The sequence below is a fragment of the Phoenix dactylifera genome, chromosome 13 (genome assembly GCF_051530095.1).
Source record: "Phoenix dactylifera cultivar Ajwa chromosome 13, Ajwa_hap1_PhDact_Kaust_v1.1, whole genome shotgun sequence".
NCBI lineage: Eukaryota > Viridiplantae > Streptophyta > Magnoliopsida > Arecales > Arecaceae > Phoenix > Phoenix dactylifera.
In genome coordinates, this window is record NC_143202.1 from 2830578 (window position 1) to 2856215 (window position 25638).

Below are 25638 nucleotides of genomic sequence, written 5' to 3' on the forward strand. Positions count from 1 at the left end.
TCATATTTAAATTTAACATATGTGCATAAAAATAATGATAAGTGCTATGAGTAAGAAGTTAATTTATGCATTATTTAGTACTTATCACACCCCCAAACCTACATTTTGCTAGTCCTCAAGCAAAATAAAAACTAACTCACTTTCGCAGGAATCGCGATTGCATTTACCATATGCAATAAGGCTTTAAACCCCTAGGTGGCCCTAGTGGACGAGTTTTGTCTCGTGAGGATTTCCGACGCAGATACCCACAAACTGCTGTCTCTACCCCAAAGAATTGTTTTATAAAATCTAATTTCAAATGCATAAGTGCCAAGAATTTTAAAATCACACAAAATTTTAATTACTAAGTCAGCCCAAATCCTAAGTCAGTATGCAATTTAAGTTGAAGTCATTAAGTTTCTGTTAGAGAGTTGTAAGACTTATTTATACTTGGGTGCTTGGTGAAATCCGGACCATACATAAGGTAAGGCTTTAGATCCTCCAAAATACTGCTAAAGCTAGTAGTTTTCAAGAATTGGTCAGATAAGACCTATTCACTGATTCAAAATCATCCTATCTTGCAGGATTTCGAGAGTTGTGGATGTTTACTTTAATACCTCATGGGCTTTATCTGTAATATTCCAGTTTACTCAAATTTTTACAATGACGGCTTTCACACTACCGTCTTTTTCAAGGTTAATATTATTTTCTCTTTCTCTTTTTTTCATTTATTTATTTTGTATTTATCAATAAATTATGCACTTTTACTCTTGTAATGATTCCTCCGTGTAGCGAGCATTCAGTCAACAACTCCCACACCATATGGCATAAGGTGTTGGGCATCAAGACTCCCCTACGGACCTATGCTCGGGTTCATCATACAAGTTCGCTGACCTTTGACAATAGGTAGCCCTTTTCGATGTACCTGACTAAATTCACTCTCTCTTTTTTTTCTTCTTTTTTTTAAATAAATATAGTGAATTAGATAAGTATGATTCATCAGGACTCAAGGTTGCTATTAGACTTAACAACATAATGTTGAACCTAACCCTTAGAAGTGCAAGCCATGTGTGTTGTAAAATTTCAAAGTAAAAAATTATCTTACAACTCGCTAAAAGAACTTTTGATAAAAAGAACTCAAATTGTCTTACTCCTGACTAGTCATTGGGCTTTTTTTTAGATTTTATATACTTCGTGTGTTTATCATTTTAGCACTAAGGCATAGAAATTAGGTTTTTTTTAAATAAAAAACTTATTCAAAAATATGAAAAAATTCGAATTCTATACCCCCAACCTAGATCAGACATTGTCCTCCATATTTTTTTTGTTTATTTTATTAATATTATATTATTATTTTTTATTATTTCATTTTATTTTATTTTGGACGAAAATATGATGCATATGGAGGATAGAAACATTTTATCTTAGTTGCATTAGTAATATAAGGACTCCTATCAAGACATTAAAAAATGCAATAAAAAAATGCAAAAATGTCTTACGAAAATTGGGTTGCCTCCCAACAAGCGCTAAGTTTAACGTTTTCAGCCAAACGTAGCGCATCCTTATTAAATCATACCGGGTTCATGCCGAGTTCTCCAAGAAAGAAAATTTGTGGGAGACTGATTGTCGGGCAAGAAGTTGACTGCTTCTATGGCCTTGTCTATATCAAAGTCAAAATGGGCCAAGCATGTTTTCGGAGGGTCATCGGCCAAAATATAGGGAAGGGTTTCTTTTACAAGATCATTCATTTTGTCTATTAGGAAGCACTCAACTTTTCTCGTGGGTTGGTTGGTCGTATTAAACACATTTAATTTTACCTTCATGTTCCAAATGATATGTTCATTACCTCCGTTCTACAATTGATGCACGCATTGGCTATTGCTAAAAAGGGGCGCCCAAGGATCATGGGGATTTGTTTCTTAGGATTAGGCTCATGTTCCATATCAAGGACGATAAAATCTACTGGAAAATAGAATTTATCTAACTTGACAAGAACATCTTCAATTATCCCACGTGGTATTTTTACAGATCGATCAACCAATTGAAGGGATACCGAGGTTGGTTTTAACTCACCTAACCCAAATTTCTCATAAACTGAGTAAGATAAAAGGTTGACACTTGCCCCTAGATCTAAGAGTGCTCGATCAATGAAATTATTTCCTAAGACATAGGAGATGATGGGAGCACCAGGATCTTTGAATTTCGGAGGGATGTTATGTTGGAGAATAGAACTCACGTGCTCAGTTAGGAAGACCTTTTTAGGCGTATGTGTCCTAGATTTTCGATTTTGGGTACAAAGGTCTTTGAAAAATTTGGCATAGGAGGGAACTTGTCGAATAGCATCAAGAAGCGGAAGGTTGATTTTGACTTGTTTGAAAACCTCCATCATCTCCTTTAGTGAAGTTCCCTTTTTGCCAAAGGGAGAGGGTGAATTAAGAGCTTTAGGAAATGAGACTTTTGGGATGTGAGTTTTGGCAGAAGGTGGACTAGCTGAAGAAGAAGAAGAAGAAGGTTTTAGTTTTCATTTGACACATTTCTATCCTCTTTTTTACCTTCCTTATTGTTATTCTCCCCAATCTTATTATCTACTACACGTCCACTCCTTAGGGTAGTCAAAGCATTGGCTTGTTCATGATAAATTGTATTTAGTTGATTTTTTTGAGCCATGTATTGTCCCCTAGGATTACTTAGTGGTTGGCTTGGAAGCTTTCTTTCCTCTCGCTTGTTCAGTGCATTAGCTAGTTGCCCCATTTGGGATTCTAGCTTGGCGATGGATTGCATGTGAGAGTGCACCAATTGTGTAATGGTTTCCAAACCTTGAAAGGTGGTCAACACTTTCTCCTCAAAGGCTGTGTTTCTATGGGGTGGAGGAGGATTGTGTTGAAATTGAGTCGAGGGACGGTAGGGATGAATATTTTGTGGGGTTTGAAAATTCTGAGGATTTTGAAAATTTTGAAAGTAGGGTTGGGCAGTATTCGAAGCTTGCTGCTTCCAAGAAAAGTTTGGATGATTCCGCCATCCTGGGTTATATGTATTGGAATATGGATCATTACCTGGTCGAGATTATGTTTGGGCAGCATTAACTTGTTCTTACATAAATTCAGAAAAATGAGCTGCCGAAGGGCACTCAAAAACAAGATGAGATGGGCTAGAACAAAAAGCACACACTTGTGCTTGGAAAAAGTTTGGAAGCTGTTCTCTAGACATTAGCTGGTCCAATTTGCGGGACAGTGCATCTACTTTGTCAAATAGACCTATGGACTGGCTAACTTCATATATGGTCCCTTTTCTTTGAGAACTCGGGGGTGCTTGACGAGCGGAGGAGGCATGATGGAGGGAATTTTCATTAAGGTTTTCAAACAATTGCCATGCCTCATGGTCACACCCTCAAAACCCCCTAATTCCATCACATCAAGCACAAAAATCTCCATTTTGCCCCTGCCACTTTGATGCATCTTCAATTATGCCATTAACTTTTGATTCCTTCCAATATTACCCCTCCTATCAACTTAAGGATTATTCTATTCTTCTTTTTCTTTATAAAAAAAAATCGGGGTTATTACAGTAGTCCACGCACATACGCCATTTGCCATTAGCTTTCTTTACGAGGACCACGTTGGCGAGCCATTCTGGGTAGGAAACTTTTTAAATGAAGCCGACCTCGAGGAGTTTGTTGACGTCCTCAGCCGCTGCCTATTATCGTTCTAGCGCGAAGCTCCATTTTTTTTGCCTCACGGGCTTGTAGTTCGACTTGACCTGAAGTCGATAAACCATGACCTTGGGATCGATCCCAGGCATGTTAGTAGGTGACCAGGCGAATACGTTCATGTTGGACTAGAGAAACTCGATCAAGCGATCTCGTTCGTGAGCGCTCAGGTCGGAGCCGATCTGCACAGTTTGCCTCGGGCGATCTTCTCTCAAAGGGATTTGAAGGAGAAGCTCGCCAGGCTCTGCCCGTTGCTTGTTAAGCTCGTCGCGTACCTCCAGGGTTTCGATGGGCAATGCCTGGGCTGAGACTTGGGCTGATACTTCAGTTGGTTTGCTTTGCTTTAAGTGTTGCCATGTAGCACTATTTGGCTATCGCTTGGTCTCCTCGGACCTCGCCGACTCCCTGTTTGGTGGGGAACCGCACGAGTAGATGATAAGTCGAGACCACAGCTCGGAGGGCATTGAGTCCTGGTCGGCCGAGGATAGCGTTGTAGGCCGAGGTTACACGGACCACTAGAAAATCTATCCTCATAGTGCTTTCTCTTGGGGCGAGCCCAACCGTGATAGGTAGGTTAATTATGCCTTCGACCGGGACCGAATCTCCGGTGAATCCGACCAGCGGAGCATTCATTCTTCGGAGCTGACCTTCCGCCATTTCCATTCTTTGGAAAGCATTATAGAATAACACATTTGCTGAGCTTCCATTATCAATCAGAATACGCTTTACATCAAATTTGTTTACAATCATAGAGATAATCATATAGATGACCACAGCATCATCATGGGGAGTCACAACTCCTTTCAGGTCATCATCCGAGAATGAGATGGCCTCGGTCATGCGTTGACGCTTCGGAGGGGCTTCTTTTGCAGTTGGTTCTTTGGCCGAGGTTCCTTCAGCAAGGCCTCCCCCTATGGTGTTGATGGTGCCGGCAATAGGTGTGTTGTCGTTTTGATTTTCAGGTGGCACGGCATTCTCTGTTGGTGCTCTTTCGTCTCGCCAGTTCCGCACGAACCGGTTGAGTATCCCGTGATGGATGAGAGTTTCGATCTCGTCTTGGAGCCGGAAGCATTCCTCGGTGTCGTGGCCATGATCTCGGTAGAAGCGACAGTACTTCCTAGAGCATTGCCGAGCTTCTGAGTCCCACATCGGTGGCGGCGATTGGAGATATCCTCGGCCCTCTATCTCCATAAGAATCTCGGACTGAGTAGCAGTGAGGGGAGTATAGTTCTCATACCTCCCTAGTGGTGTTCTCTGCCGAGGCAGTGATCTCGGTCGTGGTCGCAGTCTCGGGCGAGGTGGGCTCCGCAACCGAGGCAAGTTCTTCTCGCGGCAAGGTGATCGGCTCCTCGGGCGACCGCATTCCTCGTGGCGCCTCTTCTGCCCCTTCGAGGGTCGTTCGGTGGCATCATGCCGAGAAGCTATTGCCTCTTCAACCTTTGCGTACTTTCGAGCTCGAACCAGCATCTCTGTAAAGTCGACTGGAAAATTTTTCTCAATGGAGAAAAGAAACTTGTACGAGCGAGCTTCTGTCTTCAATGCCGACATAGCAATAGATTGATCGAGCTCACGGACCTCCCAAGTTGTGGTAGTGAAGCGGTTGATGTAGTTTGTCAGGGATTCTCCTTCCTTTTGCTTGATGTCGAGAAGAAAATCTGACGTTCGCCGCTGGCGCCTGCTAGCGGCAAAATTGGCCACAAACTGCTTGCCGAGCTACTCGAAGGAGAGCACGGTGCTCGGCTTTAGCCCGGAGAACTAGAGCCGGGCCATTCCTCGGAGGGTTGCAGGGAAAGCCTTGCACAATAGAACCTCCTAGGATCCTTGCAACGCCATGAGGGCTCTGTAACTCTCCAGATGATTTAGGGATTCTGTGGTCCCGTTGTAGGATTCTATCTGGGGCATTTTGAATCTTGGTGGAATCGGCTCGTCCTCAATTAGGCGGGAGAAAGGCGACTTGGTAGTGAACTCGGGGTCGCCCTCATGCCTGATTCTTTGATCCCGAAGTGCCTCAACTCGCCGCTCGAGTTCTTCCACCGTCTTGTCGAGTTCTCCGCCTTGGAAAGTCGCTATGGTGGTCTGTTTTGGTACTGACCCGGGGTCGATTCGGCTTCCGAAGGTTGTGGCCTTTTGTTCCGGTTCTTCCCTAGCGGCTCTTTCTGGGGAGATGCTCGGGTTGAACCCTGGTGACGGCGTCGTTCTCCATTGTTGACCCTTGAAGAGTCATGGGGATCTCGGTCTTGGGACACAGGTCCGTCTGGAAGGAGCGCCGATCGGACATAAACCTACGGAGGCGGCATAGGAGGGGCCTCCATATGCTGTAGGCCTTGGACCGCTGCCGCTAGTGCCCGGACTTGCTGCACCAGCGTGTTGAACTGCTCAGGCTTGATCCGATGAACTTGATCTGCCGGAGGCCTTGGTGGCGGGTTTTGGACTGAGTGGCCAGAACTTGGTACACGATGCCGAGAGGCATTAGATGCTCCTCTGCTCCTCAATCTCATGATCACGACTCGGTCTCTTCCTCTAGCGCCAACTATTGCTGAAAATTGGACTCGAGGGTGACTGCGGACCGAGGGGGAGGAGCTCCGGCTAGTGGTGCGGCGGCTGATGGCTATCTCCGGCGGACCTGCAAGAAGCCTGTGGCCGGGAGTTCCGGCGCAGGCCCTCCGATGCTTAAGTTAGAGGGGGGTTTTTAATTGAGAGAAGTAATGGAGAAAAGTAAAGGAGAAAAGTAAAGGCTGGGGAGGAAGAGGAAGTCCCCGCCTTGAGCTTCTCCCCCTCTTTTTATAGGAGAGGGTGCAGCGGTTATCTGTGATCGGGCGTGATTGCGCGAATCAATGAGTTACCATAAACGGCCCGAGATTTTGGTCTAGTTGGCGATCTATTGAGATCGTGTGAATTTAAATATTGACAGCCGTTGAGGCGGAGATTGCGGGATTTGATCCCGGATATGAAGGACTTGATTTTCGATGGAGTGAGGAGGTCTGCCTTTCCCTTTGACTGGGTCTTTCTTGGCTTTGAGGTCGACCGGGCTTAACTCTGCCGAGACCATACTTGCTGAGATTATGCCGAGATCGGGATCGTGAGCTCTGGGATTGTCGGTGCTAAGGTCGGGCGCTCTGAGAGTATGCTTGCTGTCGTCACGTTCGTCATCAAGTGCCGGTGATTTGACCACGTACTTTGGATAATCCATTTTTTCCCTAGCATAATGTATTATTTTCTTTTTACCTGTATATGGTGATGGAGTTGATACGTGATAGAAATTTATAGGGAGAGATGAAATTTTGACAGCTCTCTTCATTGTCTATATATTTGAAATCGCAATCTTGATAGTATGAAAGAAAAAAAAAATGATGGTATCAAAAATTATATCTGATATATTTCAAAACCCGGCCATAATTGATAGAAGATTGGCAATATAGCCAACCTAGAAGCACATGAACAGTCCTTTATCTCAGGTGTCTGGTTTTTTGTTTGAAATTGGATTTTAGATACTTGGGAGGTTTAATAACGTAATCATTTTGTGGCTTGTAAGCCAGAATATTTGCTTGCACCCAAAATCGCATAGTCTTTTGGTCTACTTAATATATTCTATGGGGATGGTGGCAGGCAATCAAATTTATGCAATCTTGATGCATATTAAGATAATAAGAAGGATTTTGTTAGAAGAGAATGACCTCTATCACTGTAATGAGAATGATTCAAATTTCTCTGCAAACTGTTTTCCTCAGCAGCTGCCACAATGTCTGTTTCCTGAAAGCAGAAGAGTTTCTTATTATATTTATTCAGCAGTAGACTTACTATTATTTTCTTATACCAAATTATGCGGGACCCAGATCCTTCCCTTCAAATAAAATAGGTATAGCATTCAAAGGTTTGCAATGCTATGCCATGTAACATATATTGAAGACATTGAATCTGCAATAGTCTATCATGATAACATAAGAAAGATGAAATAAAAACATTTTATGTTTCAATCCAGGACATTAGTTATCTTGCCAAGGAACTCCGAACAAAAAAAGCAAAACAAAATAGAGTTGTATTATTAAGTCCTCTCTCATGTCCTCCCCCCCCCCCCCCCCCCCCCCCAAACTAAAAAAAAAAAAGCTTATATATTTTACATAATGGATATCTCAGCCCTGTGATCTAACATGCTGATGATGACATCCCAGATTGCCAGCATCAGCCAACACCAGTTCAGTACAGCAACAATCAAGTAGAATCATCTGAGGTTGACTTTGTCCGGTACATGCGACCTGCCTTCCTTGAGCTGATACTGGCTACTGCCGTAGATGCTTCCATACCATCTTCCTCCATATCACATGCATCACTCTCTTGGTCCCTTGCAGCAATGCCTGTGGAACAAGCTGATACCTGACCTAACTCTCTAGAAGAGTCCCGAGTATTTTGCGAGCTATCATCCACTGACATAGCATCACCTGACTTCTTTCGAGGGGTGAACGTCACAGACTTTGGAAGGTCCCCGGGAAACTCAGGCTGCATCTGATCAGGGTTTGACCTCTTCACCAAATTACAAAACTCTGCAAAAGCCTGCCTGTTAGTTTTGTCATCAATTTCCTCTGATGAGTCAAAAGTATAGTGGATATACTTGGAGGGATTTCTTATATAATCAGGAATCCCAAGGGACTCTTCAGTGGCTGCAGTCGTTTTCATAGACTCTGGGAACATGTGAAGGCCATCACATTCTTCATTCACCTCAGCATGGACATCTTTACATCCAGGATCAAACCTAACACGCTTTTTGGGCTTTGAATCGTCCTGCTCCTCTTTTCTTTTCAGGATGGGCTTTAAATTGGTATCATCCTTGGCTATCTTAACTTGTAAATCTACAGCTGGCTCTCTGCAATCATGACTACGAAGGGGATGGCAGTTAACTGCAGCTTTCTTGTCTTCTTTGAGCCTTGCACTTGCAGCAAAGTGATCTGCACGTGGATCCCTACGAAAATCATGCATCTCCTCGTATGAATCCTCAGGAAAATCAGGACCTAGGGTGTGGAAGTTTATGCGAGGACCATGATCTGTGACATCCCTCATATACAGCCGATCTCCAGCATTCTCCATGCCGATCGCTGCTCTGTCGTATTCATCCTCTTCATCCTGCAAGAAAATTATTTAGTCAAGCAATTGTCGATGCAAGTACTGAATTCAAACTCAATGTTGCTTGGCTGCTTGTCTTAATACCCCCCCTTCCCCCCTCAAAAAACCTGCAGCCAAAAGAAAAGCAAAAAGGAGGGAGGGACTAGTTCACTGACTACTACCAGCCATAACTAATAGCCTCATCATCCTCTCCACATGGAAAAACATGAATATGCTTAAAGAGCAAAAGAAATGATAATAATCATAATAACAATAACAATAATAATAATAATCATGACGACGATGACGACGAACCATTGAGCATATGATTCTAAAAGCCAAATCATGCAAACAATGCAAGCCATGTTTCTCGTTTTGCTTAAATAATATCACACATGGAGGAAGGATATTCACAAGGTCATCAATTTCTTTCTCGTGCATGAACTATCTATTTTATTAGGCAAAAGTCTTAATTGACTGTGTTTAAATTCTTTGGAAAGACATCATTGATTCAGTTTCCACTGCTTTAGAAGCTGCTTGTACTTCATTGTACTCTAAAGAGTTAAGGCAAGAATGAATTACCTCGCACATTCAGTCAACCAATATTAAGGAGAGACTAATGGACTTGAAGAATAAGGACCCATGAATTTATCCAAATCTCCATCTTCCTTTCAAAATGAATTTATGAAGCATAGATATTTAAGAAGAATGAATCCCACTTTCTCATACACTTCAATATCACAAAACATACCATTCTTTTGACGCTCCTTTTTGAGAATTGATAAACCTGATAAATAACACTTAATCCAAGATAGACAGGTCACTATGAAAGAATCTTGCAAACGGAATATGATAAAGAATATCAAAAACTCTTCTAGTTGCTTAGCAAAAACGGCAGTCGCCACTGCAGACAGGTTGCTTAAAAGACTAATCAACCTAATGTTTTTCCTGGTCCACTTCTTTCTCCTTACAGTTTTATGTTAAAGGCATATTTTGCACTACCATCCATTCTCAAATCTCAAATATAAACAAAATTCTTAGGAATCTTTAACCCATTTTCTGGTACAACTGAGTCAAGAATCTTGGAAGAAGAAAAAGTCGGGCAACTGCACCAGACGGTTTGCCTCATCCAATGTCCAATAAGCATACTCAATTTTCTCAATCTCAAAGTATTCAATTTGAGTTTTGCCTTTTACAATAAAATCAAGCAGTCCAAAACTTTCGATTTAACTCTAACCAGATCTATTTTTAGCATCTCATCAAAAGAAAAGTACAGAAGGAAAGGTACCATCATGATCCGTTCATCTAGAAAATGCAAAACTCTTACGTACTGCCTATAGTGATTCTATCTTCAACCAAGGTTTCATTATTCTACCCTTCTTCCTTCAATGGTTACTTGCCAACTCTACAACACCAAAAAGGTCAAATCCTAGTAACAAATTTAAAATCCCATCCTAGGAAGGCCTTTTTCTTTAGTTCTCAAATTTCAAACTTTCCATGTATATCACAACTTAAGTTTAAATTAAATCCTTTTCTTAAATTCTAATTATCCACAACTATGAGCCACAGTACCCTGACTACATAGAAACAGGATTTGGTAATCCTGGTTCAAGGACCACATATTTCTAAACTTGAATGATCTTAATCCTTTCCTTACTTTCAATGTCTATGAAATGATAAGCACGTCGCATCAAACAAATCCTAAAAAAGTAGACAAAACCACATTAAGTATTATAAACTATCTTAAGGATACAAGAATAATAATATTCAATTTACATGTCGTGTGGTGCTAAGACATGAATAAGACATCTCCAAGATAGAGATACAAAAGCTCACTATCATATACTTGCTAAGCTACCAGTCTTGTCTGTCTAAGTATTCCCTCGATTCTTTATAAAAGCGAGTCTAGTAGCAAGAAAATTCCTAATGCTGTAGTCTGGAAGGCCCCAAAATTCCTAGTTGTCCAATAAATGTTAACAAAAACTATATTTTATTGAGGCTATTTTCATTGGCCATTAACCCTTTCAACATCATTCCCCATAAATTTCGTATATGATAAAGAATCTTGCAAAAGGAATATGATAAAGAATATCAAAAACTCTTCTAGTTGCCTAGCAAAAACATCAGTCACCACTGCAGACAGGTTGCTTAAGAGACTAATCAACCTAATGTTTTTCCTGGTCCACTTCTTTCTCCTTACAGTTTTATGTTAAAGGCATAAATTTCGTATAGCACAATATTACCTACAAACTCAGTTGTCAACATGCCCCATGTGTCTGATTCATCAACAACAAAAAATAGAAAAAATGACAGTGGAAGCTGGCATAAAAAATAAAGAAATTGCACATGAATATATTGAATTGCATACTAAGAATGACTGTCTAGAGGCAATTAAAAATCTCGGAGCATCAACACTCTAAACACTCCAAACTAAAATAACAAAGATACTATATTTTCAGTATGTGAAAAATTGTCATGTTGCACTTTGTATTATCCAGGAGTCAACATTATAAGTTACATAAGAACTGAAGTGTCCCCCTTCCGCCGCTGCTTGCTCATCCATTTGATCATTTAGAATGAGTGGTCACGGAATATTTCTTATGATATCATCCCCTAAATGTGTCATCTTTGGTTATCAAAGGCAATTCAAAGCAACCTTGTTCAGTTACAATATTCAAATTTCATTCTACCTAAACCCTTACTTTCAAGCCCAAAAAGGTTCCATTATAGGAGTCCGATCAAGAAAATGTAATCAAGTTATGATTCCCATAGCATACTCTTCAGTAGTTAAATGGTCCCCACATTTATAATATCCAATATCGAAGTTGTTGAATTTCCTAAACACTTGCTTACTCTCTTTTTTTTTTCATTCTTCATCTTTTTTCCTCCCTAACTAAGACAAGTAATTAGAATATTCTATAGTTTCAATATGTTTGATTATTTACAATAAACCACCTCATCCATGCGATAGTCATACAAGCAGGAACTGGATTATCAGTTTTGACTGCATTTCCAAAAGTTCTGAAATCAGGAATCTTAAGAATTATATCTGAAAGTCATTTCACCATTCACGGATGGCAGTTCCCATTGCATACAAATGATTGCAGCTTATGGAAGTGACTTTCTGCGATTGAACCAACAAAAATGCACATTTCATGTTGCAGAAGGAAGTTATGAACTCACAAGCATAAAATAAACATATACTGATAAACCATCCTTAACAAAGAAAACCATAACAGAATTTGCCACAATTCTTACTGAAAGCCTCCTATGAAGCACAGAGAACAACTTTCTAAAATGTAAAGCCATACAGTCAATACCACAAATCTTTACTCAAGCCTCATTCCATACCTGGTGGTTAGTTTCATTTTCCCATCCAACATTTTTCTTTTTTTTGGTGGGGTGGGGTGCAGAGGGATACTATAACTTTAAACTATTCCCGAGATACTTCATGGATATTGATAGTCAGATTCAATTCTTCACAAAAACAGACAAAGGATATCATTACAAAACTACTTCAATTTCTAGTGTTACTCCTTATCGATACCTCCCAACCTCCTGATTCTCTCTGCATGATGCTAAGCATTCTCATCATGATCAACAATCATCACCACGCCATTGAAAATCTCCCAAATCAATTCTCTTGTCATGAAGATAGTTAGTACCACAGACCATTCGGTCATTTTACTTACATCAATGGCATCCTTATAATGATAATACTATCTCAACTCCACTGAATTGCTTTATTTCCAAGAAGTACATTATGTCATTGGCCTCAAAGCTCAAGGTAGATAATCCACATCAATGGTAGATTAAAACAAATACTTGCCTTCCTAGTTGGAGAACCTCAACAGGCAAACTGGCTCCAACAGCACCTGCCACAGGACCCAAATCATTATTCACAACTAGCAATCCACTTATCTAATCTATAAGGCACTGCTCCAATCTGATGAGCCTGATGCAACGTTGTCAGATATACTGGTTATAAAACATATTTTGGTGATACATAAAGCGCTTCCTAGTCAAACAAGAAAATATAGTCATATTTCTCATTCATATGGCCCTAAGGCAGTTGTCCTGGTAAGAGAAACTCTACAAAAAGCTTACTTCTTTGAGCTCTAATTTGGTTTCTTAAAGTATTTTTTGTTAAATAAAAAGAACAGATGGCCTCCCTTCCCATGGATGTGCTTAGCATTCAATGGTAATGACTACCACCATTCCATTCCTATGGTCATGAAATTCCCTATGCCATGAAAAATACACTGAATTCAATAGCAATCATAATAGCATCACATCAAAATCTAGGCATCAAAATGAGAACATCTATAGCCATTACATTCTACACGCCTTGGAAAATTCACTGAATGCAATACCTGATGATAATAGCACCTCATCTAACCCTAGCATTAACTGATACAAATCTATATTTACTGTGACCAAGTAATCAAAATCCCCGTTCGTAACAATGCAGTAAACATGAACTATTTCAAATTACTAAAACCTTGTCACACTGAATCCAAACTAGAACAGAAATTTGGGGTTTATATAAATGGATTCAAGTTTCAATTTTTATAACAGTAATCGATACATCAGGCAGACAGAACAAATCAGAAGACAAAGAAGACAACAACAATCCAAAAACAAGAGACCATTACCAAAGTTTGAACAACCTAATCTCCAATTAGAGGCATTCGTCGCAAGGTCAGGTCAAGAGATATTAAACAAAGGGGAAGTCACAAGTAAAATAGAAGCGAACCTCGTTATCTAGGGTTGGATCCATTCCGATGGAAGACCTGATCTCTCTCTCCTCTCTATCCCCATCATCCCCGCCATCTTCCCCTCCTCCGCCACCACCATCATCATCGCCGTCATCTAACTCGTCGAGATCGTCTTCGAACTGATCCTTCTTGGGATACCTCGCGTTCTTGAGCTTCTTCGCGAAGCATCCACCCTCTGCGAAGGCAGACGAGCAAGGAGTCTCGTCACGGTCGTGGCCGGCCCCGCGCTCCCGGTTCCACTCGCTGCGCGCGACCTCGCCGTCGGAAACGGACCAGGAAGACGCCGGGAAGGAGCTCCCGGGGACGGAATCGAATAGCCGGGAGCCGAAGAGCCGCTTCACCCGCACCTCGAAGCTCTCATCCATGGCGCCTCTCTCTCTCTGCCCCTCTCCCCCCTTCGGAAAAACCTAATAACGGACGCACCGCCTTCGCCCTTCTAGCTTTCCGATCTCTCTGATGACGAATTATTAACTGGAGAAAGGATAGATCGGTCCGTTCGATGAGCATATGTGGATATCCGGCCGTTCGTCTAAAAGTATTGATGAGAATATATAAATTCGGCAACCAGTTTGCGACCTCAGTTTTTTATTATCGGCGACCTTACATCTCGTTGGTTACCTTTTTAAGTGCATAGGTCACAAGCCAATCATGTAAAAGCAAAATAGATAGACTCTCAGACACACCTTTTTGTCTATAAAACTTTTCAAGGTAGAACTTGATGTCCAAATCATTTCTAATAGTTTTGAACCCAAAAAAGTTCAGTTCAATTTCGGTTTGAGTTTTCGAAAAATTAATTCAAACCAATCCAACTCGGCCCAATCCGACCCATATATATATATACACAAATATATATATTAAAATCGATCCAACCCAACCGAATTAAAAGAAATGAAGACTTTTTAAAGATAGAGGTTTACAATGGCATAAAGAAAATGTAGGAGAAAATTATCCACCCATTCCAAATCTACCGTATCAAACTTTTCGGCCATAATGAAAACATGAGTTGTACCATAAGAAGAGAAGAAAGTCTTTTAGAAGAATTTAATTTTAAAAAATATAAGACCTCATTATATATAGAAGTCTATTACAAAGCAAAAGAATTTCAGCACCAGAGGTGTTGGCCCAACCGAAGAATTTCGGTGACTACTGAACTACCAGTAAACATCCAAATTGAAGAAAGCTCATGAGAACCCTTAATATTAACAACTATCTAGAAACTATTCAATATGAACCACTATTCCAAGAAAGTATAAAGGAATGCATAACTCAAGCACAAGAGGATAACTACTTTGAAGACTACCTCTATTCCTGATATCACTTCAATTATATTTAGCTTGAATCTCCAAAGCTAAGCAATTTGTTTAATGATGGAGAATGAAAAAAAAATAACAAAACACACCTACAACTTGATAACAAGAAGCAAAAGGAAATCCTATCAAACAACTAATAGGATTCCGACCGACGGAAAGTGGCGTCACAAATTTGAAAGAAGGAATAATAACCTTATAGAAAAATCTTCAGCACATCAAAATTCCAAGACAGGATGCGATCACTTGAAGCGACACTACAAGATCGGATGTGACGTCTATAATAAAAGTTTAAAATGGCGTACATAGAAAGATTCTCTCTGGACGTCTATAGTATAAGTCTGAAGTGACGTCCATAATAAAATTCCCTCCGAACTTCTAACCATTTTAAGTTCCGGACCCCAAACGAACTTAAGTCCACAAAAGCTACTCCTCGTCTATAAGAGAGAAAGAAGAAAACTAGCTAAGACATATGTAACTTCCACCTCCACTTCACACTCTCTCTCCCACTCACTTTCCTCCACTTTTTCCTCTCTATCCACCAACACCCCATTCAACTATTCTCTCCTCTCCTCGTCTCTACCACCTCATAAACTCCACACTATCTCTTCTTCTTACATCCCACCCAACTCTCCACTCAAGCACTTTCTCCTCTATTCATCCATCAACATAAACTCTCCTCTTACCTCCACACTCTCTTGCAACCACACTCCCTCTACATCCAACATCTCCATCCATGCAAATCATCATCACTTCTCTAAGCGATCTTCATCTCTCTACTCTATACTTTTTTATATTTAACTATTGTATATTTAGTATTTGAGTGGCCTCTTCCTCTATATAAAGTCTACTAGTGTATATTAAAGTGTAAGAAGATCTGCAAACTTTGTAAGCATCGTTTCTACATTTAATAATAGATATTTGTAGTTCACATTCTGCTTTTTATTTTATTGTTTATTATCTTCCACTTATAAGCCAAAATATAGAACTGTATAAAACACTATAATAGTACTATAACACAACAAGTTACCATTAGTAGTGCCATAATTGGATTAAACTGTAACTCACAGCTAATCCACCTTATCTGAAATAATTATTTGAGATTTATTTTACACTTGTCTATGATTAATATGTTTGTCTTATTTGTCTACAATTAATATATTTGTCTAAGTTTATAGCTAGTAGTTAGTTTTATAAATAATCTTGAGTTCGAGCGAATTGGTGTGTGTGTATACACACACCTATACATATATGATAGAATATCAACCTGATAAATCGAACTGAAACAATCGAAATTCTCATATTGGTTTCAAGTAATTTTTGTAGATGGTCAGTTTGGTTTTGTTTTCAAATTAGAAAATCGGTTTAGATCAGTTCGACTTTGGATTTCACTTTAAACTGATCCAATCCAATCTATGCACATCCCTTTTTGAATGTCTTTTCCATTACCCTCAATTTCGGCTATTCCTTTCCAATCCTCTACTCTCGTCCTTCCTTTCTCAACAATTATTCGGTATTGATTTGCATTACTCTTAAACTTCTTCTCCATAAGGTCATCTTTGTCATGGCAAACTCTCAGTGAAACACAGGGAAAGCCATCGGGAAGAGGTGCAAAGAGTAGGATGCAAAGTTCTGCTTCACCTGGCACAATTTGATAGTCTAAACGATCTTGGTCGCATCCACAAAGTACCCTTCATGACTGACTATCAGCAAAGTCTCCCCAATGCCCTCCACTTTAGGCAGACATACAGAACATTCTTGATATGGTTCTTTGCTAAATGTGGCAAGAGATCTGTATTAAGAGGTGGTAACCCATTCCTTTGCTCCAAAGAAATGAATGTCATTCTTTTTTTTGGCAACTTGGGCTTAAAATTAGGAATATAAATATATCCCACAGGATCACAACCACCCACTGAAATGGGAATATAAATATATCCTACCTCATAAACAGATAGGGCTGCAAATGGGTCGGGTCGGATCACGTCGGGTCCTGAGTGACACCGATCTAACCCGGTTTCTTGTTCGGGTCCTAATTTTGGACCCAGACCCGACCCGGTTGAAAATCGGGTTGGATCGAATCAGGTCCATGCCTATAAATTTTGACCCAACAGGTCATTTGGGTCGGGTCGAGTCCAGATCTATGTATTTTTATATTCAAAGTTCCACTATATAATATAGTAAATAACATCAAGCAATTATTGCCCTAATTCATTTTGGAAAAGGAAATAGACATTTTACTAGATAAGCTATATTCACATGTTCAAATTCAACATTCTCTAAATTCAACAAGTCGGTCCCAAGCATCAATGTAACATTCTCTGAAAAAATCCTGATCCAAAAAAAATGGGTCGAGTCGGGTCCGAGTCGAGATTGGGTGGACCCGACCCGACCCGAAAAATAGAACAGGTCCAAATTTAGGACCCGACCCGGCTGTGCAGGTCTTAAAATTCAGGTCGGGTCGGGTCGAGTCATGGGTCGACCCGACCCATTTGCAATCGTATAAATAGAAGAAGTCACGGTATGAGAAATTGTCTCATTTCCAAGCAAAAATATAAGAACTACAACCACTAACTACATGAACGAATTGACATCTTTCTTTCGAGGTATCTAATAAAAGCCATAAAATTTTATTATCTTTATTGTCCAAATAGCATCACAAAAACAAAATCTTGGAGTCCTCCCTAGAAGCCAATCTTAGATAATAAAATCTTAGATGTATGCCCTATAAGCCAATCTGGCTGACACATTGTTAATTATAGGACATAATTTTGTACTTGACTATTTATTATTGAATAAATAAAAGGCATCTTTTTCATTCATATTGTTTATGTGTCTATGAATCGTCCAAGAATTAATAAGATGATGATGCATAATCTTAAGAGTTAAGAATTTGAGCCATGCATCATTGGTGATTAATTTCTGAATGTTCCTGATCAATGGATCATCACGAGGACGATGATCGATCCGATGAAATCAGTGCACACATTGCTTTCCTTATGGATGGACGAGACTCGAGTCCATAGTGTGGCGACACTGAAGTAATAGTGCAGGTGCTTGTTAAGAACAAGGGTACTGAGTGTGACCAAGACAAGAAGTCACTTGGATATCTATCCACTCGTTAGTGACTTGCTTGATGTTGCAGTAGTATGACTAGTCCTTTGACCTACGGTGCTTCGGCTACTCACAGTGAGGTTATTATAGTTTGACTGCACGTATACATGTTCTCTAGACATACGGATCCATGCAATGCAGATTGGCTGCAATAGGTTCACTGTAGGAGTAGGGTATGCACCTATATGGAATCTATCGACCTTGGTAGATAAGGAGAGATCCTATGTAATTTATAAGACTGAGTTCGTAAGACCTCGGCCGGGGCAGTATGCATAGTGGAGAAAGAGTTTTCCACTCTCGAACTTAAGTCGAATAAATTTTGACATATGACAGATGATGGGGTTTGACGAGTTGTCCATGACCTCCGTCCTGTAGGGATCCACGATAATAGGACTGTATCATACGATAACTGCACCTAGAGGTTCATCATTTCATTCTGCTGGGTGGCCACTACATGCTGCTAGGTATCACTGGTGGATGGTGAGACTCGCAGGGAATATCTCAATGATCGATAAACCCTAATGAGTTGAGTTGGAACTGTTCCAACCCATTGAAAGAAGTTTTCAATGATATTGTGATAGAGATCGCAATATATTTCACTACCAGTCAGAATAGAACCTATGGGGTCACACACACTAGAAGTATTGACCGATCCGATGGTTGAAATATGATTATAAATCACGAGTAATCAATCTGATTGATAATCAGTTGAAGAAGGAACAATAGAAATTAATTAATTGGACTTAAACACAAATCCTACTTGGAGTAGAATTTCTAGAGTCCTAATTGGATTAGGACTGGGAGTCCTACTTGGAGTAGGATTCCTACAATCCTGATTGGATTGGATTTTTGAATTCAATTTGGATTCCTACTTAGAATAGGATTGCTAGAAGTCCTAATTGGATTAGGACTTCGGATTCAAATTAGAGTCCTAATTGGATTAGGACTAAAATTGAATAAATCCTAATTGGATTAGGATTTCTTAAGTCCTAATTAATTATTAATCTAATGAATTAACAAGACTCCTAATTGGATTAGGATTGAAGAGTTCAATTGAGTCATAAGTGATTTGAGTTCTAATTGGATTAGGACCTACCTAGATTAAACCCAAATGGTTCATGATTTGGTTAAAGCCTAATGAGATTATGACTAAACCAAATAAGGGCCTCCCAATCCTCCTTAGAGGAGGACTAGGGCAACATATGAAGAGGGGCTCACGCCCCTCCTCCTCTTCCTTGCATGGTGCAGCACAACAAGAGGGGCCGGCGCCCCTCTTGGAAACTTATCAAGGAGCTCCTACTTTGTAGGAGCTCCACATGTTATTTAAGAGGAGGCATGAGGGTGCATTAGGGTATTGAAGACGTCCTACTCTCCAACCCGTGGCCCCTCCTCTCCTCCTCCTCTTGTTTCAGCCGCAAGCAAGGGAAAAGCCAAGAAGAGTCTTGGCGGCATCCTCTTCCTCCCTTCCTCCTTCCAACGCATGCAAGGGAAAAGGGGCTGCAAGGCTTGGTGATCTTCTTCCTTGAGTCCACCTTCTTCATCCTCCTCTCTTAGGCAATCAAGGGTTGATTAAAAGGGAGGACATCAGCCATCAAAACAAATCTCTACAGGGGAGCTAGCATCCCGGGGAGATTGGAGCGTTTGGATCAGTTTTTGCTTCGTGTGGATACCCGTAGAGGCCGGACGCCTGTACGGCTTCAAGCGAGCCTTCTTCCTAAACCACGAACTTCAGTTTGCGGTGATCATCTATCCGCATAAGGTGAAGATTTGATCTTCCAAATAGTTTTTAAAGTTTTAATCCTAATCTATCTACGAACGGTTTTTGAAATACGTTCATGTGATGAACGTCGATCCCGCGCATGCCTCTTCCGCTGCCATCTGAATTTTTTTAATTTTCTGCGGCATGGGCGGGTTCCCAATAGTGTTGCACCTAAATCTATGGAAACAACCATAGATCTATGGGTAAAAATACACAAGCCCGTGGAATAAAATTTAATATTTTTCTTTCTAACAGCTACGAGAGCACCTCTAAAGCAAAGCTTGAGGCCTTCCCCTATTGTTACACCCAGATCTATAGGGAGAACAAAAGATCAGAGCTTGAAAATTACAAATTCATGAATCAAGGAATCCTTGATTCGATTACGAAGGAATCCAAGAAGCAATCGAATCCACAGGAGGAGGAGGAGAGGGAGACACGGATGAGGCACTGAAGGAGAGGGGGGAGGGGGATTAGGGTACGAGTTGGTGTGGTCTCTCCTCATGTGATGCCCACATCATTTAAATAAAAAAACAAACAATATGGTGGTTTTTGTGAACCGCTTGGCATGAGAGTGCGGTAACCATGGGAAAATTGAACAATAGAGAGTGTGGAAACAGAAATGGGAAAAAAAAAAGAAATGGAGAAGAAGAGCAGAAATAAAAAACTAGGAAAATAGTGTTATTTTGTCGAATGATCAAATAGTTGGTTTTATCTAGATTTGGCTGAAATTTTAATATATTGTTTCCAGCATTAAGAGCTACATATTGACCAGCTTGAATCTTTAAAAAGCCTTCTTCATTGATTATTTTAAGCATCAATACTTGATGAGATCCATCCTATATTTTGTCATTTATTGTTGAAATCTGCTATATTGGTGATGAATATTCTTACTGTGGAAGCCCAAATTCAATCTTAAAGATATTTGTGTATCCTCTAGTTGAACTAGAGAGGACCTATTATAATCTCATTATTCAAAATAGTGAAAGATTTTGGTTGATCTAGGTTCCACGGTCTTTTTTCTTCACATCAAAGGGTTTTCCGCGTTAAAAATTATGTTGTCTCCTGTTTGTGGGTTGGATTAATCAGGAAACTAATGTCCATACTTTATAGAAGAAAGTCCCATGAGTGGAAGACTGCATAAAATAAGGCATTCATGATCAAAAAGCATGTGAATATGAAGTATAATAAGAAAATTTCAGTGGCTGGGCAATTGAGTAGATTTCAGGACGTGCTACTACGAAAATAATGCTAGGTGATGAGGTACAATCATTATTGTTGCTCAGCTCCTTGCCTGATAGTTGAAAATTTTTGGTTGTATCACTTAGTAATTCATCTCCTAATGCTGTGGTAACATTAAAAATGATAAAAGATAGTATGCTTAATGAGGAGACTATCAAAAATCTATAGATTATGAGCAAAAGAGAGAGTCCTACGTAGGTGAAGATAAAATTCTTGCATGAGAACTACACATTTGAGTTGATGAAATTACCTAAAGGTAAGAGAGCACTAAGTGCGCGTTCAAGTTGAAGACTGAAGAGAAGAGCTCACAGCCAAGGTACAAGGCACGATTTATTGTGAATGAATTTGGTCAGAAAAAGAGTGTTTGATTTTGAAAAAAAATTTCTCACCTATGGTCAAGATATCTTCAATCAGTGTTATTTTTGGTTTTTCTATAAATATGAATTTGGAGATTGAACAACTTGACGTAAAAATTGCCTTCGTCCATGGTAACTTGAGGAGAAAATTTATGTGGAACAGCCGAGGGGTTCATAGTTAAAGGCAAAGAGCATCTTATGTGCAGATTAAAAAAAAGAGCTTGTATGGGCTCAAGCAGGTACCTCGGCAGTGGTATAAAAAGTTTGATTCATTTATAATGGAACATTGATATAGAAAAATCACTTTTGATCATTGTGTGTTTGTAAAGAGATTCTTTGATGAAGATTTTGTTATTCTCTTACTTTTTGTGGATAACATGTTGATTGTTTGCCATGATGCTAAGAAAATTGAAAGCTTGAAAAGAGAGTTAAGCAAGTTCTTTGCTATGAAGGGCTTAGGGCCGGCTAAACAAATCCTTGGCATGAGAATTACTCATGACAGGAAGCTTTCATTATCTCAAGAGAGATATATTGAAAATGTGTTCGAAAGGTTCAATATGAGCAAGTCTAAACTTGTTTGCTCTCCACTTACAGGTCACTTCAAATTAAGTTCTAAGCACTATCCTACATGTCAGAAAGATAAAGAAGAAATGAAGAAGATTTCTTATGTATCCGTAGTTGGCAGTTTGGTGTATGCCATAGTTTGCACAAGACGGCACATGCAGTTAGTATTGTAAGTCAGTTTCTTTCTAATTCTAGTAAAAAAAGTTGGGTAGCTATTAAATTGTAAACCTGTATTGGATGGATACATAGATACAGACATGACTGGTGATATAGATTCTAAAAGATCAACATCAGGATACTTAATGATTTATTCAGGGGAAGCAGGTCATGGCAATCTAAGTTTCAAAAATATATTACTTTGTCCACTACAGAGGCCAAGTATATTGCAGTTATAGAAGCTTACAAAGAACTTTTATGGCTAAAAAATTTTCTATAAAAGGCCTAGAATAAGAGAAGTATATGCTTTATTATGATAGTCAAAGTGTCATCCATCTCTCAAAGAATCCAACATTTTATTCAAGATCTAAACACATTGATGTAAAATATGATTAAGTTTGGGATACTTTAGAGATGAAGTTGCTATGTCTTGAGAAAATCCATACTAATGACAATGGGCTAGATATGATGACTAAAATCTTACTCATGAAAAAAATTATTATTTGTAGAGAGAAAGCGGGCTTAGTGGAACCCTCCATATGAGTCGAGAGGGAGAGATTTGTTGGTGTGGTCCCTCCTCATATGGGACCGCATCATTTAAATAAAAAAAACAAACAACATGGTGCTTTTTGTGAACCTCTTGTCATGGGAGTGTGGTAACTATGGGAAAACCGAACAACAGAAAGAGGAAAAAAAAAGAAAATGGAGAAGAAGAGGAGAAATAAAAAACTAAAAAAATGGTGGTACTTTATCGGATGATCAGATAATTGATTTTATCTAGATTTGGCTAAAATTTTAGTATGTTGTTTCCATCATTGAGAGCTACAAATTGAACAATTTGGATCTTTCAAAAGCCTTATCCATTGATTATTTCAAGCATCAATACTTGGTGAGATTCATCCTTTATTTTGTTATTTATTGCTGAAATCCGCCTTATTGGTGATGAATGTTCTTGTTGTGGAAGTCAAGATTCAATCTTGGTGATGTTTGTGCAGCCTCTAGTTGAACTAAAGATGATCTATTACAATTATATTATTCTAATTAGTGGAAGATTTAGGCTAGATTAGGTCTCATGGTTTTTTTTTTCACATCAAAGGATTTTCTACATTGAAAATTGTGTTGTCTCTTATTTGGGTTAATTGATTATTTTGCTTGTTAATGCTTGTGTAAATGGTAGAGATTATTGTTACTTGGTAAATTATAATAATATCACATTTAATTACACAAAGAGGGGAAATGAGTTAGTGATATTATTGTTTCTTGATTGTATTTTCCCAACATGAGTTCACCCAAGTGATGGATGGTGGTAGGTGAGAGAAGCTGGCGATGACAATGGGCAGCATCATGGAGGAGGAGCAGCATGCGCGAGTGGCCTCCCTTTAAGGCTTCATGAAGAAGGTTATGGTCTTCAACTCAAATAGCTGATATTATGGGTAATTTCCTCCTACAATAATGTTATTTATATGATAGTTACATGCCACCACTCTATTAATGGAGATGAACGGCAAAGACCACTTTGGAATACTTTGAAATTTTGAAAGGCCTCTTTGAAATTTTTAAAGATGAGGGGGTGCATATGGAAATTGTCGAAAGTTGAGAAGGTGAAACTGTAATTTTTCTAATATTTATGTACACTAGGCACTAAGTTACGAAAGTCATGGGGATTTGAAAGGAATTAAGACACTGAATGAACTAGACACCACATCTGCTGCTATAAGTACGGTCTTCAGGAGTCAAAAATATTTCGCACCTTTCAGAATTCCCGTGCTTTCATCATAACTCCCATCATCTCTTTAAGAATTGTCTATGTGGCTTAACAAGATAACTCACCCCTCAGAGTAGGCCTCTTCCCAAAGCAACACAATCAAATAGAATTCTTTTACTACACGATGTTGTGTGGCACCAGAACCTTTTTAAAGAGCCTATTGGTTTCCTTTTTGCAAGCTAGTAGTGGCTGTGGTCGTTCAATTCTTGGTTTGCTAATCCAAGTGAAAGCTAAGCTAGCTATACACAGCATCACGTCTCTGACCCACACTCCATCAAATTCTTCAATTGACATTCTGAGGTTAAAGAAGACCGTTTAAGATGTCACTAGGCTAAACCTCAATGCTTTGGCCAATCCAAGAAAGATGGTGGAGATTTGGGTAGCGATCGGCGTTCTGCTACGTGCCATTAATTTGCTTGTCAATTAGGTAAAAAAGTTGACCAACTCAAGGAATTGGCTATTCAGCTTCTTGTGGATGCACTAGACTATTTTACTTTTGTTGAAGTAGGTAATTCAAAATGTAACATATCCCACAATGCCCAAAGGGCAGGTAAACAATTTATCCATAGCATATTATCAGAGTGATGAGATACAAAGGAGACCATCCAGTTTGTAGCTTCATTAGCTTCTCGATAGATGTTCCTCATAATAGATAAAGTGTCCCCTCTCAATAGACTCTAGATATCCTATAACAAGGGATGGGCACCTACGTCCCTAGATTGCCCCTGGATCCACAAGATCACCGTAGCAAAGTTGCCCTCCACAAAGATGGAGTTGGCTCCCAAGCCGCGCCGACATAGCTAATGTCTATCCAAGTGGCCCTCAATTCTATTCCAGATATTGAGATATCAAAGATCAGGATACCACTTGGAGTGACAAGTCAGGAGTCTGAACCTCTGATCACATATCTGGCTCTATCTCTGGTGCCACCCTTTAGGACATAGCTGTCGAAGTTCACCTTGTGGAGTGATTGATTATAACCCTATTTGATTTTGATGAGCTCAAAGCATTTGAGTATATCTTATGTTTACTAATGAATTCAATCTAGTGTTTCAGTGAAATTCTTGTAAATTTATGGTTAAGTGTCTCTAGATTTGGTTCAAGACATTTTGGATAAGTTAATAAGTCAATTTGAACCAAAGTCTGAGACTCGAGTCGACTCCGGGATATTACGAGTCGACTACAAGCGTATCAGAAGCACTGGCACAGGCTCGAGTCGACTCCTGAACATTACGAGTCGACTCCGACTGAGAACAGACAGACGAACAGAAAGATCCAACTCAAAACCTGTCAGCGAGTCGACTCCTGAAGAGCGCGAGTCGACTCCGATGCTTGCCGAGTCGACTCTCGAGTAGTATGAGTCGACTCCAGGGAGTTACAGACAGAAAGATAGAGAAGTTATTTTGGACCTTGAGAGCCGAGTCGACTCCTGAGGAACACGAGTCGACTCCGATGGTTGGCAGGTCGACTCCAAAGAAAGCGAGAGTCGACTCCCAGTGTAATACAAGGCAAAAGTCAGAGAGCAACTTTCGGACACTGAGAGCCGAGTCGACTCCCGCAAAGCCCGAGTCGACTCCGAGACAGTGCGACCCCAAAAAGACAGAAGACAGTATTTTCGTCTCTGAGAGGCGAGTCGACTCCAAGACAGTTCGAGTCGACTCCAAGGCAGCGCTACTCCAAAAAAGACAGAAGACTGTTTTTCGGATACTGAGAGCCGAGTCGACTCCGAAACAGTCCGAGTCGACTCCAAGAAGGCACGAGCCAAAAGACAGAAGATCGGGAGTTCGGACTCTGAGCGCCGAGTCGACTCCCAGAATTTCTGAG

The 25638-nt window shown here is 39.9% G+C and overlaps 1 protein-coding gene across 1 annotated transcript; it reads right to left on the reverse strand.

The window, feature by feature from the left end:
• Window positions 1-7633: 7633 nt before the first annotated feature.
• Window positions 7634-14002, reverse strand: LOC103722949 (uncharacterized). Its single transcript, XM_008813703.6, has 2 exons — window positions 13536-14002; window positions 7634-8800 (listed from the first exon to the last, which is right to left on the reverse strand). The coding sequence occupies exons 1-2, from the start codon at window positions 13920-13922 to the stop codon at window positions 7895-7897; spliced, it is 1293 nt and encodes a 430-aa protein (XP_008811925.2). The 5' UTR covers window positions 13923-14002; the 3' UTR covers window positions 7634-7894.
• Window positions 14003-25638: the final 11636 nt, after the last annotated feature.

Coding starts and splice junctions, on each gene's coding strand:
- LOC103722949 (XM_008813703.6), bottom strand. CDS start 13,922: ATGGATGAGAGCTTCGAGGTGCGGGTGAAGCGGCTCTTCGGCTCCCGG. Junction 8,801..13,535: donor ATCCAACCCTAGATAACGAG/GTTCGCTTCTAT, acceptor ATTTTCTTGCAG/GATGAAGAGGATGAATACGA.